General features: G+C 35.7%; 1 protein-coding gene across 1 annotated transcript in view; it reads right to left on the reverse strand.

The window, feature by feature from the left end:
- Nucleotides 1–8,936: 8,936 nt before the first annotated feature.
- The window catches only part of LOC107750619 (tumor protein p53-inducible protein 11-like), a 28,421-nt gene continuing 21,482 nt past the window's right edge, over nt 8,937–15,875 (reverse strand). The window contains exons 3-6 of the mRNA XM_016566109.1: nt 11,809–11,867; nt 11,552–11,600; nt 10,798–10,888; nt 8,937–9,070 (exon numbers count right to left, since the gene is read on the reverse strand). Coding sequence (XP_016421595.1) covers nt 8,937–9,070; nt 10,798–10,888; nt 11,552–11,600; nt 11,809–11,867 — 333 coding nt within the window. The remainder of the gene's footprint in view (nt 9,071–10,797; nt 10,889–11,551; nt 11,601–11,808; nt 11,868–15,875) is intronic.

The following is a 15,875-nucleotide window of genomic DNA, read 5'->3' on the forward strand; positions in this document are numbered from 1 at the left end:
TACGAAACCAAGCACTTAGATGAGATGACCATCTCGACCCTGATGATTACCGCATGCGTCAAAGCACAAATAACACAATGAGTTAATCTTTTCACACGGTTGAGAAGGCTCTGTCTACATCTTACATAATTTAGGCTATTTAGTAATTAATGATTAAGAGAGAACTGGATACTGGGAAACCCACACGCTGGAAACTATGAACCAGCGGATTGCATTTAGTAAGCAAACAAATCCTGCATCCTAAGGAACAATGTGGAGTGAGTTATCTTATTTGGAATCATTTCAGGCCATTCTGTTCATTGCAAAAAAAAATAAAAAATTCTCACAAGATTCACAGCTTGTTTGAAAAATGTTTGACTTAACTATTGGTAAACAGCTGTTAATGCGATAAAAAAAAATTCTGAGTTTTAAAATGGAAATACTGAGATGAGGCTCTTTTGTGCCATGTGGTAAATATTATCAAAATTCTCTGTCGCCATAACAATCCCACAAACAACAGCAGAATAAAGAACAAGACCTTTTTCCTTAATAAAGCAAATGCCTTTTAAGTGCAACCACTATGTTCAGCAGAAACCAAGTTCAAAGCATTCGGCCAATTGCAATGAACGCAACGATTCTGTTTCAGTTATTCCATCCAGTGCTCAAACCCCAAGAATGGGCAGTGACATTGCAAATAAAAGCATAAAGCATGTCTGCATTTCAGCTTTGAATGTGTGGGCCTTTGTAGCGTCAGTACTGTAAATCTCAAAACCACCCCATGCTGGTGAAGTGCCTAATGGTGTCTAACGGAAACAGGAAAATCCTCTAGGGATCAGTTGAGCCAGTGAAGGCCACTAGCATCTGGATTAGAGAAACAATGATGTTCAGAAAACTTTTTTTTTTTACACGATGGGCTCACAGTTTGTATGCATGGCTGAGAGTCCCAACAAACAGCCAGCAGCCGCTGTGCACTGCAGGAATGTGTCTGTCAGATGAATTATTATGTGCAAAGGAGGAATACGAGAGGCTGACAGATTCACTGCTGTTGGTATCATGCTATGGTGTGAGCCTGCACTTTTTAAAATCAGTTTTCTGCTCTGAACAATCAATCAAACCAAAAACTTTTTATTGCACAACCACTCAGACTGGGTTCAAGTCTTGGGTCAGACTCACTACATTTTGCAAGACAACCTTTAAAATGCTCTGACCGTTTCCAAGTCAACTACTGTAATGGTTCCATAAATCAGAGGACTGTCAGTGCGCTTTGAGCAGTGTTCATTTTCACACAACCTTATGTTGTAGACTAAAATAAAATTCAGTCAATAGTCATATTCATTCATTTTAGTCAGTTTTACTTGGAATAAAATGGCTTCTAATTTTAGTCTATGAGAAAGAACAAAATTAAGGTAAATATTTAAACATTTTATATATTACATTTAAACCAGCATTCATTCTCTGTTCAGTTTTATCTTATGCTACTCAAGCAAGTCAATCCACAACATCTTTTTATTTTGCTATTGACGGATTATTGAAAGCATTCATATACTTTCTAGGATTTTCCTTTTCAAAATGGTGTTAGTTTTTTTTTTTTTTTTTGAAGTAATTCGGTTTTTTTTGAAGAAAGAAAAAAAAATTATTCAGAAAGTATATAATAAATCAAAAGTGGCAGTAATGACTTTTACATTGTTAAAAAAAGATTTTTGTTTCAAACAAATGGTGTTCTTTCAAACTTACTTAACAATCAAGTAATTCTGAAAAAAAAAAAATGTATATATATATATATATATATAAGAGAAACAGGAAGTACTTGGTGGCAGCTATGCATCCTTTCGCCATTTTGTTGACCTGTAAAAAACCCAAAACAGCAGTAAATTAAGGATCAGTGAATATGATACATGACAGATTAAGAGAAATGGCAAAAGGGCAACATAATGTTTCATTCATTGAAATGAACAGACAGCTGTAAGGATTACAAAAACTTTTTTTTGGTAGTGATGAGAGCTAGTAAACAGAAAAAAACTGATTCTGTAAACAAAGGTACACAGTTTTCATCATGCACACAGACTATTAATATATATGTTTGCTACAGTTTAAACATTCAATACCGCTTCCCCTTGCTTTCAGACAGAGCATGCTGTCATCATCAGATAAATCTATGGAGTACACAGATCTAAATTCCACAGGATCGGTCAATACGCTCCTCTGGACTGCGTGATGGCTGTTGCCACAGTTTTTTGACGATGACCCATATTCCTGCTATCATTAATAGGTTAGTGTTATACAGGCTTCTCGTGCTATTTGTGGGACTGAGGGTGTGCTGCATGGCACACTTTGGCACATCAATGACCTCAGAGAGGGCGAAAGAATTGTGAGTGATGATAAGCGGATATAGAGCAACAACACAAAGCGGATCAGGCCACAGATGGAGAAAACACTATTGCTGGAGCCATTTATGGACAAGCACAGGAGCTCATTCAAAGCTTTCTTACAGTGGAGATGAATGGATGGACTTTCATCCCACCTCTCAGAGATACTATACGAGAGATACTACATCGGAAGAACCTCTTTTACAGTGAAATTAAATCAGTGAACATCACCTTTGACTGGGAGTATCAATATTTAAGCAGAAGAGCAGCAGAACATTGTATGGGTACATATACTGTTCAAAGATATATACTGCATCTTTATGATGCACATTTTTTGTTGATGAAATCCAAAAACAGTTTATTATTAGCCACTTTTGTCAGTAATTTCGTTGAGACTGGCTTTTTAAAAAAAAGCATATCAAAAGTTTGAGGTCAGTAAGTGTCAGATTTTTTTTTCTTTTTAGAAGAAATCAATATTTTTATTCAGCAAGGATGCATTCAATTGGCCAAAAAGGGAAATAGTAAAGACTTTTATAATATGACTTACAAAAGATTTCTATTTAAAGTAAATGATGTTCTTTGAACATTCTATTCATCAATGAATTCTAAAAAGCAGCACAACTGCATCAACACTGATAATAATGAATGTTTTCTATTAGACTGATTTCTGAAGGATCATGTGACACTGAAGACAGAAGTAATGGCTGTTAACATCAAAGGAATAAATGACATTTCAGAATATATTAACATAAACTGTTATTTTAAATTGTAATAATATTTCACAATTTTACCCTTTTTACGGTATTTTTGATCAAATAAATGCAACCTTAGTGAACATAAAAGACTTATTAAAAAATACTAACTCAAAGTGTGTGTATATACATAAACAGACTTCAATAAATGTTGCTTTGGATAAATATGTCTAAAAGAGGATAAAAGTGGATAAAGAAGCCAAAATATCCCATAAGCCAATGTCTGTCCACAGAGTTTCTTAGTCTTTTTTTCTTGAAGTTATGTAACAGAAAGAAAAGCATTCTTTTCAAACTTCACAAGCAAACTTACATGAACTTCTAGTTTTTTCAACTTGTGAGACATGAATACAGTTTAAAACATGTTTAACTTGCTTGTTTCATTTTAGTTTTAAAGAGACAATCGCAGTGCTGCTGAGCAGAGGCCAACCAGCTCAACTAAAAATCTCTCATATTTTTCTACCATGGGAGAGATTGTAATGTTTTTTTCAGATGCAACAGAAGTCCGTGGAATCAAATTACCTGCACTTCCTCCTCATTCTGCAGAGTGAAACAAGGCCTTATTTATACCTTAAGCAAGTTTCCTAATGTCCGTACCACGTCTTACACAAGACATAAACAAAAAGGGGTTATAAACAAATTCACCCTTGATAAAAGCCCTGTTGTGATTTGGATCAAGGCCAACATTGAGCTGATGTACCACATATGAAGGTCACAGCTATTATGTCTACACACATGTAACTTATCCAACCACAGTCAGACAGATAAAAAGTGTGTCACAATGCACTCAAATTTGAATTAGGCCAGCACACCACCACAGGGAGAGACATGGCAATATATATCAACAAGACCGGTTTATCAGTAGTAGTTTATCTTATCTCTTCACTGCTGAAATTGCTTTAGCAGCAAAATAACCTTAAATCACCTGAAAAGCAAAGCAAAGATTGCTAAATGAGTACTGCCACTTTGAGAGTATCTATTAAGCAATTACAATTACCCTTTGAGGAGAGCCAGGCTCAGCCCTCATTCTGAAGTTCATCAGCATTCAGCTCATCTACCCAGTGTACACTGGGGCTCTAGTTCACACCCCGATCTCCAACCACCCTCCCCCACACTCACACAGATAGAACCAGCTTTGATTTCCCACCACGACAGCACACAAATTTGACTGTAAATCAAACTTGCACTACTGTATAAATTAATCAGTAAAGTATTCAAAGTATAATGTATTACTGTTACTAGGTGAACTTGCCTACCCCTGATCTAGGCTATTTAAACTTTTCATTTCATTCAGTTTCCCATCTTCAGTTGTTAAAGATGTATAACCGGAGAAATATTCAGAATAAGATATACAACAATCATTACATAAAAGGTTATGTTTTCAAAAAATACTCACGTATAGTGTCGGGATTGGAAAATGAGAAAAGTACAATAGATGTCAGCTGCGCGTCTCGTCCAGCGTTCTTGAGTCTAGTGCGAGTGAGCAGCCTGGAGTTGTAGGATAAAGGCTGCTCACAGTCTCCACCAAGTGGCTTTGATTAATATTAGCGCAGCGGGCCACTGTCCACTTGGGGGCCTCAGTGAACTGCTTAGACATCAACAAAATATCTTTGAAACTCCATCACCGTTATGTTTAACAAACAAAATTAACTTTTTTTTTCTTTTTTGTCCCTTAAAAATGTGTCAGGTGATCCATAAGCGAATATATATTGTCAGACCCAATTTAAGATTTAAATAATTTCAGTGAAAGTGTAAAAGAAAAAAAATCTGTAGGTTAACAACATTTAAGAACCATTACCATTTGGTTTACTTTACCTCCAACTAGACAGCATATGAAATGCTTATGAAGTGGCTTTTTTTAGAATGTATTTTTCTTGCACATAGGAAGATACATCCTGAGCATCTTAACCACAGGGGGGGTTTTAACTGGTTATTGTTCACACTTTAGTCTCATAGGTCTCTTCTAGAATAGATAGTTCACAACTGCAGACTGTATGGATGCTGCATGTTTGTGGACTCTCATAGCAAAGAAAATAGGCCTAATACAAACACAAAAGCCAACTCAATATCTTTCAGTCTCAACCAAGAATTTGTCCACGACACTACCTAATTAACTGGCTTCACACTCTTAAGTCGTCTATGAGAAAACTTACATTCATTTAAAGAATGCCATGTGCCAAAGTGGATACATGCAGAAGCATAAATGACAGCATGTGGGGGGGGAAAGAAAAGTGAAAGCTTCAACAGAGGGGAAACCCAATTACTTGAGCTAGAAGCATGCATTAGAACAGTTGAGCTGGACCAATAGCTACCTAACAAATATGCTCCCCACTCACACCTGTCATCAACAATCAATAATGAAAGTGAAAGACGCATTCACTTAAGAAACGCCATCCGCTGCAGCTGAAATGTGGATGCAATCTTTTTAGATACTAAATAAATGACAGCATGTAGAAGAAAACTAAAAACCCAGACACCCACAGTTACTTGGGCCAGAAACAAGCAGGACAGTTAAGCTGCAAATACATGTACATTTAGGCTATTAAATTACCATATATGACATTTATCGTCATATTAAGTAAAACCTATTAGAAATTATGGAAAATATTCATATATTAACATATAGCTATCTCATACAAATATATGCTTGTGTACTACGTGTAATACAATTTTGGACATATATGTCATGCACACGTATATCCATCCTAAAACTTCTCAATAAGTAAGTAAATATATGAAAAAGGCACACATTTTAAAAAGTAGAACAAAAACATAAATAAACACAGATTTTTGTATAAATGTTGTTTTAATAAAATTGCATAGCCTATATAAAATATATATTGTTGACATGCTACAACATATAAAATCTTCATATACATATTATTAACATGTTATATATTATTATGGGGATTTTACACGTTATAAGCTTATATTTTCATCTACCCAGAGGATGTATGAGCAAACTATATAGGCTATTGCCTAGTACGTAATTTTGGCAATATATTCATGTTAATATGATATAGGGCAATATATCTTACAGATCCGTATGTGCTTCAACATTTCCTGTCCAATGAACAAACCTTTTGTCAATGAGAAAGTGAAAGCAGCATTTGCTCTGAGAAATATCATCTGCTAAAATGCTGTGGGTACAAATTTGTTGCATGTAAAGATAACAGCATGTGCATAAAACAAAAGTGCAAGTCCTAACAAGGGGAAGCCCACAGTTATTTGAGCCAAAAGTAAGCAGTGTAAGCTGTGCCAGTACATACCTAACAAACCTGCGCCTCACTCCAAGTCATCTGAATATTGAAAGAGAAAGCACCATTCACTTTGAGAATTGATCGGTTTTTTTTTTCAATGGAATTATATAGCCAAGGATATATACAGTAATACAACACGTTCTGTGATAGTTCAGTGGCCTCAGGGAATATGTTTGTGAAAATACATATTAGACCTCATCTGATTTTAAAACTTTCAAACTGCTTTTGGGCACAGCTCACAACACCTTTAGCTACAGATCAGAATCAGAGCTCCTGTAGAAATCAGTCAATGATTCAAGAATACTTTTTCCATTTGAAAAACTTTATAGATTTATTAAGCACATTCACTGTTTCTCTACAAAAAGTAGATACATACCTGTCATACATGAGCGTTTGAACAAACATTCTAAAAACTAACATTGCAATCATCTATCTCAAAAACAAATAGAAACAAAGTTGCAACTTTACAGATGTTTAAGAAGTGTTACACATTCCTGAATCATTCAAATATTTACAAAGCAAAAAGATACTGAGTCTAGTGTACATATAATCATAAACTGTGCTTTGACTTCACAATGAAATCATGGTCCATTGTTTTGCTAATAAACTATTACTAAACTCAAGAGACATGTACAGTATAAATAAACAAACAGCAGTTTGGTTTTGAAGTACAGCAGTTAATATAGAATTATGAAATGGGTTCATCACACCTTCTCTGTCTGAAATACTGTCTAACTTGCCCATCCCAAAGCACATACTCATATGATCCTCTGATTTCCCTTTGAAATAAAGCCATGTGTGTTTCACTGGAAGCAGTATCTGAGATCTCTGGAAGGGCAGTGCGACAGTCCACATCTCAAATGACAGTTCAGTGATGGAAGCATATACTGTTAGGAATAACACCTGCTAGTTATAAAATAATCATTTTATACTATTATTCACAATCAACTTTTGCTAATGTTGGGCCAGATGTTGGTAGTATGATAAAAGAAATGCAACATTCGCTTATGGCTACAACATAGTGACAATAAAAGGTGAATAAACATGCTAACAATTTTTAATAAACACTTTGTGGAAGTTGAACGGAAGTATTAGTCACTGATTATATCTTTTACTGATATAATCTGACATTTTAGATTTATAAAAGTGCTACATTTTAGCGCTACTGTCGATCTGCATTGTTGAATTCGTGCAACGATCACTAAAGGCATAAAGCATATCGTACTACAATCACTTCTAAAATTTACAATTCTTGTGCATAATGGTAGTTGTTAAAAGAATAGTTCACCCAAAACAGAAAATTCTCTGAAGTTCACTGTCAATGACGAGACACAAAGAAAACACCATATGAACTCAGTTGTATGAACTACTTTTATGATACTCCTTTTTTGTTCCACAGAAGTTTTGAAAACAAAAATAAAAATCAATGTTGTTGCACTTGCACTTTTGGGCAAACTGTCCCTTTAATACATACAGATAAATTTGCAAGAGTAAAACCATTATTAACATGCGGCTTGAATGTCATGAAAACATGGAGATCAGAACATGGAAAAATCACCTGAATCCTCAAAAGATTTTTCAACTGACTTATTCTCTGTAATCTTTTAATCTGTCATAAAGGGGAGTTGTACCAAGTTTGTAATTACATCATTTACTTTAGTAACTGTTGTGCAAATGTCCATAGGTATGTAAAGCATTAAAAATTTACATCTGAATTGGTAGGTGTAGAATTTCTTTGTTTGAAGCGACACAGAGCTGCATTTGACAGTAATACATTTCCAACTACAAAGTTAATAAGGTACTTTCTGAAATACACACGTTAAATACCATTTAATACTACATCCATTATTCTCACCATATCACAAAATGTACTGTTGGGAACCTAAAGGCTCAAAAGGAATGTATTTGTTTATCACTTTGGAATTTTGACTGCAATTTACCTGATTTACAGAGGTAATAATATGAATGAAATAAATCTATTAGAAATGTTAGTAACTACAAGTAAATGTAACAACTGTATTTCTGTAATATCAGATTCAAATTTGTATTTATTAATTTTGAATGTATGCTATTTCTTGTTTTACCTTTTGTCCTGTATTATTTGTTGTATGTTGTGTCATGCTATGCCTATTTTGCCCGATGAATAAAACCAGCACCATTATAAAATTACATTCTTGCCATAGAATAACACACCAAATAGAGGAAGTTCACTAAACTCTTACTTAATATGACATGAATTGCAGGCATCTTTGCAAACTAATCTGACACATTTGGGATTCTCTGACATTTATAAATGAGCCATAAATTTACCCTCCATACAATAAATTCTCAGAAAATGCTTTTACAAAAAAGTGAGCTGTCAAATAATTATACCCACTGTAGTGAACTTAATGTAACAAAAACAATATTAATGATCTGTGGCCCTCTGTATCTAATGAGAGTAAATACCGAGTTATTGTACTTGCATAAAATGGAAATTGCCCACAAAAAGAGGTTGATTTTCAGTCAAGTGTAAATTCATTTGGTCCAGGCAGTGGTGCTACTGTATCCAATCTACTCATCTAACAAATAGCTGGCCTCCCTCAGACCTTTTTGGAGCGCCGGCCAAGGTGGTGATAGTAACTCAACGTGACGAAGAGGAAGAAGGTTTCACTAAGAAGAAGAACGATTGCACCGTTGGACAGTGTGCCCATCTCCAAGAGGGTGATGGATGTCACTGGGGGAGAAAAGAAAAAAAAAGTATAAAGACTAATTTGTAAAGTCAGACAAAGTAGTAGTCTGAAGCATATATAGACATTTAGCAAAAGACAGCATAGCTACAAGACAGCATAGCCATGCAGCATAGCTACAACACTCAATTTACAAACCTACTTAAAGGCACAATATGTAAGATTTCTTATTAAAATATCCAAAAACCACTAAAACAGTGTTATATACTTTGCTGACTTGTGTACTTACATTATCCCAAATGTTTCGAAGAATGTTTAAATCCAGAGAAATAAGCAATTTTAACTAGTGACACGGACCGTCCATAGTGTCATTGTGTCGCCTGCCAATGACATCATAACCCCCGATTTCCGGTTTTGTTTTGTAGAAAACATAGAATTTAATATGTTGTGCGTTTTAATAGACTGGTGACGACCGCACAGAGTGACAGAAGAACACTCACACCTTGCATCGCCACAGGGGTATGAATTGTTTGTGAGCTAAACCAGGTGTCACACTGTATAAAGACCACTGGAGCTCAGTGAGGGGTCTAGACTGCAAAATACAGCCCTTCTGAAATGTGCATACTAATATCATGTGTACATGCAGCAAAGCTTCCAGGGCTCTGCTGCAGAATCGTACTCATGAGCACTCGGACAGATAATGTATGTAATCACATTAGCATAATATTCTATATCCCCCACTGGTTAAGGCTGGAATCTAAACAAATTGGGGAGGGAAATCTTCTTTATGCTGAATTAGAGGCTGCGTTACGCTATTAGGGAGAAAAGACAAATAGGCTGCTGTTCATAATGAAATAAGGGCATAGGGAGGGAAGGGATTTTATTTCCACAAAACAGTCTCTTTCACACACCCATAAGCCACCCCTGCAATCTTTTATAATACAAGACCTCCTACGGCTGACTGTAAGCTCAAGCACGGGGTGAGCCTTGCATGTGCTGTTATTGTGAAGCATCCTGGGACCAGCAGGGGGTCATTACTAGTCCCAATACAGTAGCACTGCCCAGCACTCTGAAAGCCCTATTTGGCCCTATGTGGCTAAATGGAATTGTATGGACTCATCCATTTTTAAAACAGAGGCATAAAATATTCATACCACTTGAAATCATACACTAATCTGGCAGTGAAAAGCTCATCTAGTCATGAACATTTCCTGTGAGTGGGAGACAGACCTGCACAAATGTGTTTACATTATGCATTTGCTATGCATAAATTGAGACGGAGTGGAAAAAGCGAAAGTGTATAGACGTACATGTATATGCAACATGGCCAACGGTATGTGCAGAAATGCACATTTAAACATCCCTTTCCAAAATGATGGGGGTTAACATTGGTGGCCCGGATTACAAACCGGGCCAATACATACACATGCATTTTATTTGAATGATATCTTCAATGCTTTTACAAATGCCATACTTTTTTGGTTGTCTTTTTTTTTTTAATAATATTTACTTTTTTTTTACTAATTTATCTCATTATAGACTTGTTCGCTATTTACAGGTGCATCTCAATAAATTAGAATGTCGTGGAAAAGTTCATTTATTGTTTGTGCGTACATGCGTAAAATAGTTAAATTCACTATATGTAAAGGGTTCCTTCATTTTTGTGGCAATGTAGTGTATGTGTAAGTCAGAACAGGCTACTTTGTTGTCATTATCATCCATTATAGTGTTACACTTTCTTCCTCCAAACCTAATCCCATAAAGCTGAACATACATAGAAGGGCTCCTCCGTAGAGTCTGATGGAGATCCTCGAGGTGGTGATCTCAAATATTATCTCGTAGAGCTGGCTGGGAAAAGCCAAGGCCTATAACAAAGAGAAGAAGGTCACATAATGAATGTAATGTTAAAGAAATTCTAGGGAGATGTGGCAAATCTGCAAAAAAAATAAATCCTTTAAGATGACAGAAAAACAAGAAATGTAAAATGTTTTGAAAGACATTTCTTATGCTCAACAAGGCTGCATTTATTTGATCAAAAATACAATAAAAACTTTAATAATGTAAAAAATTATTACAATTTAAAATAACCATTTTTATTTTAATATATAGTATTTCAAATTTATAAATCGTATAAAAAGCTGAATTTTTAGCAGCCATTACGCCAGTCTTTAGTGTCACATGATCCTTTAGAAATCATTCTATTATGCTGGTTTGGTGCTCAAGTAACATTCCTTATTATCAGTGTTGAAAACCGTGCTGGTTAATATTTTTGTGGAAACGGTTAATTTTTTTTAGGATTCTTTGATGAATAGACAGTAATTATTATTTAAAACAGATTTAACATTATAATTGGCTTTACTGTCACTTTTTATCAAATTAATGCATCCTTGCTGAATAAAAGTATTAATTTATTTTAAAAACGACCACCAAGCTTTTAAACAGTATAGTGTAAATGATTAAACAAAACACAATGAGCATTATTTCATTTTGGAGCATGAGCTGTTACACATTTTGCGTGAACTGCTCACCATTAAGGATGTGGATGTGAACAGCACTGCAGAGACGAGGAGCCAGAGCCTGCAATGAGACAAGGAAAGACACAACACATCAAACCAGCTGGCCTCTAATAAGACACAAATGAGCCACAATCAAAACCCTCAAGGATTGGCAAAAAAAACAAAACTGAACAGAACACTGGAGCAATTAAATTAGTAGGGTGTCTGATGTCACATGCAAAGACAGAGACAAGCCAAGTTGGTGGTCTGATATGAAGAGAATGTCTTACCGGAGACCAATGGGCTCACGCACAGCAAACTTCATCTCATTACCCAACATCTGACTGATCTGCAAAATGAGAGAAATGTCAATATTAGCATGTAACACTATAACATATATGTAAGAAACATTAATGACTTTGATAAACATTACAATCTTTCTATAAACAGACCAAGGTGGCACGAAAAATAGAGGCCCATGGTAGGAAAATGTCAAATTTAGGAAAACAGGCCTGACTCACAAAAGTAGGATTATCAGATTTGCTGATAGCACAAGCCTGCCAACACTGAATGGACCATGCAGAAGGATACGGTTTTATTTTGTGAAATTGGAAACTTTGGTGTAGAATCTGAAGGGACTGATAGGAAAGTTTGAGTTTTGCTTTAATTTAATACGTCTATTTTGACAACAGGCTGGGTGGTTTCACAATGATGGCTTTGTGTTCGTAATCCAGGCTGTGGGCCACAGGGGAGCACAGCTCCTTCACACAGAATCAGGCAGACACAGATAAGAATGTTGAAGGTGGTACAATATAATGCTTTCTTTGGGTAGCCTAACTTTCGTGATTCCATAAGTGACATGGAATATTGCAAGAAAATGCTCTGTTTAAAAGAGCATAGGAGTAAGCAATTTTTTCATAAGGAGTGTAATGCTCACCAAGGCTGCATTTATTTGATAAAAAATACAGTAAATTCAGTAATATTGAGAAATATTTTAACTTAAAATAACTGTTTTCTGTTTTAATATATTTTAAAATGTAATTTATTCTTTTGATGATAAAGCTGAATTTAGCTGATTTAGTGCTCAACATACTTAGTGCTCAAACATTTTTTTTTTTTTTTCAATTTTGAAAACAGTTTTGCGTAATATGATTATGGAAACCATGATTCTTTTGATTTTATTTTCAAAATTCTTCAAAAGTTTGAAAACAACATTTATTTGAAATCGAAATCTTTTATAACATCCTAAATGTCTTTAGTATCAATTATTTGCATCCGTTCTGAATAAAAGTATTAATTTCTTCAAAAAAATATACTGACCTCAAACTTTTGAAAGGTAGTGTACATTTTGTGTGTAAACATAAACAGGTGGTTGAGATAAGAAGGTCAACAAACCTTTCGCTAAGCCCGGCCCTTTAAGATTCACCCAAAAAAAAGTTCACCCAAAAAAGAAAATTCTGTCATTAATTACTCACCCTCATGTCGTTCCAAACCCGTAAGACCTTCATTCATCTTCAGAATGCAAATTAAGATATTTTTGCTGAAATCGGAGAACTTTCTGACCCTCCATAGACAGCAACGAAACTACCACGTTCAAGGCCCAGAAAGGTAGTAAAGACATCATTCAAATAGTCCACGTGACATCAGTTGTTCAACCTTAATTTTATAAAGCTTCGAGAATACTTTTTGAGAGCAAAGAAAACAAAAATAACGATTTTATTCAACAATTTCTTCTCTTCTGTGTCGGTCTTTAACATGCATGGTTCCACTGCTGTCTATCCAGGGTCAGAATGCTCTTAGATTTAATCAAAAATATCTTAATTTGTGTTCCGAAGATGAACAAAGGTCTTATGGGTTTGGAACGACATGAGGCTGAGTAATTAATGGCAGAATTTTTATTTTTGGGTGAACTACCCCTTTAGAAACATTAACTGACCAATCCTACCCTGCCATCTATTGCCATCTGCCATGCATTTTAACAAACTTGCTCTTGTCTAGTGTTCTTTAAACCAAATAATAAAACCTGAAAACATACTGAAAACCTTCTCATTTTATATTTAAATTCACGGTTGTTCTAGATGTTCTTGAATAATCCCAGAGATAATTCACTCAATTCATTCTTTTCTTTGTCTGCATAAAAACTCTTAACAAGAAAGCAAGTCAGACCCAGCAATAGTAACCTTCAGTTGCAGGCTTAGAGACGGGTCAAAAGTGCTTAAGGAAATCAGTAGGAAACTATACAGTAGCAATGTACATTTTACATATTTTTGAAATGCATAAATAGACATCATCTTTACTTCGATGTGCTCTATAAGAAATTATCACAATGATGTTATTTCGCTCCTTTCCATTTCTAGCTCAAAATAATGTATGTGGCTTCCAGGGCTTAAAAAAAAAATCAACAAGCCCTTATGGCCATTAAACATGCAGGCTTTCTCTTTCTTCTCCCACCCTAAAAGAGAGGGCTCTATCCATCTCCCTACTCCACCACGCTCCACTAAAAGCCTCCGCAGCATGGGTAAATTAGTGTTGATGAAAACCCGATCCGTTTCTGATGGGAAGCTGTGGTGCTGAAATCCTGGCTAAAGGCCATTTTATAAGGGAAGCAAGAAAGTGATGGAAGGTTAGCGGAAGATAATTTTGTAAAGTGATTGCTGTGGCCTTCAAAACACGGTCCTGATTGGTGCTAGCATGTGAACTTCATGTAATAGTTGCACTTTCTTTAAACCTAATACATTTTCTTTGTTGTGGTAGGCCCCTTTAAGAAAAAAGGAGTGTTTCCGTGCACCCTATAGTACGAAGTGTGTTTGTATGGGGGCGTGTGTCACAGCAACTGTTTTAGCCTCTCAGGAGCACAGAAATAGTAATGGCTTACATTAAAACTGATGTCATAGACAAGCTGACATCAGCCGTTTCTGTTTTGTAAATATTTAGTTCTACAGGTTTAGCTTATTGTAATATCTAGACTTGGAACATTCATTCAACTGATATTGCCAAAGCAATTTGTTGAGACTTGATGAACAAATGCTGCTGTATTTACCCAGTAAACAGCAGTAGCTAATACGGTGCACCATTGATTATTCTCAGGAGAAAAGTGATTTCAGAGATAAGGTGTTCAGAAAGCATGTCGCACTGAGAAACAAGAGCATGTCATGTGCTATGGAGACCATCACTCAATCGACACCTCGCTCTGGTTGTTTCTGGGGGGGTTAACACATCTCGACAACTGCTGGGAACAGGGAGAACTCTGTTTTCTCCTAAGACCTGTAATGGCGGAAGCTACACAGTACGTTCGTCTGACCGCAGTATTGCAGCAACTGGGCTGATAGCTTGTTTTAGTGACAAGCTAATGTGGAAATTAAACAGAGTGCTTCAAACACATCATGGTGCACATTATCATGTTAATTGGTGGACAGAAAAATCAATATTGTAAAAGCGCAAGTCTTTCAAGTAATGGATAAAATCATTTTCTACCACAGAAAAATTTTGTACCCAAAAAGCATGATCTATTTTAAATGGTGAAACTGTTCAATTATTAAAGGAATAGTTCACCCAAAAATGAACATTTGCTGAAAATGTACTCACCCTGAGGCCATTCAAGATGAGTTTGTTCCCTCATCTGAACAGATTTGGAGAAATTCAGCATTACATCACTTGCTCACCAGTGGATCCTCTGCAGTAAATGGGTGCCATCAGAATGAGAATTCAAACAGCTGATAAAAACATCACAATAATCCACAAGTAATCCTCATGACTCCAGTCCATCAATTAACGTCTTGTGAAGTGAAAAGCTGCATGTTTGTAATAAACAAATTCATCATTAAGATGTTTTTAATTTCAAATGAGTCCTCTGTAATAATTTAATTTCAAATGAGTACTCCATAATATTGCTTCCTCCAGTGAAAAGGTCGTCTCGTCTGAATCAGAAGAAAAATATGCACAGACAAAGCACAGTTTAGAAGCCAAAACAGTTGTAAACAAATATTGTGGTGGATTTTGATGTGACAGGACAATGATTTTTCACTGGAGGAAGTGTTATTATGAATTATGGACTGGTATTTTGGCCAGAAGCAACAGTTTAAAGTTAAAAAATCTTGATGGATTTGCTCCTTATAAACACAGCTTTTCAAGTCACAAGACGTTAAGTGGATTACATGTAGATGTTTTTATCAGCTGTTTGAACTCCCATTGTGGCGGTACCCATTAGGGCTGCACGATAAATCGCATGCGATATTTAACGCGCATCTTGTCAGAAAGCCGGTTCTTTAATCAGCAGTAAATCTCCATCACGTGCGTGCTTTCACATTGAGCAGCATTAACTACACAGAGCCGTTGTTCACAGACGAGCTGCGCAAAA

This window comes from Sinocyclocheilus rhinocerous, unplaced genomic scaffold (genome assembly GCF_001515625.1).
Source record: "Sinocyclocheilus rhinocerous isolate Xijiao unplaced genomic scaffold, SAMN03320098_v1.1 scaffold19, whole genome shotgun sequence".
In the NCBI taxonomy this organism is placed as follows: Eukaryota; Metazoa; Chordata; class Actinopteri; order Cypriniformes; family Cyprinidae; genus Sinocyclocheilus; species Sinocyclocheilus rhinocerous.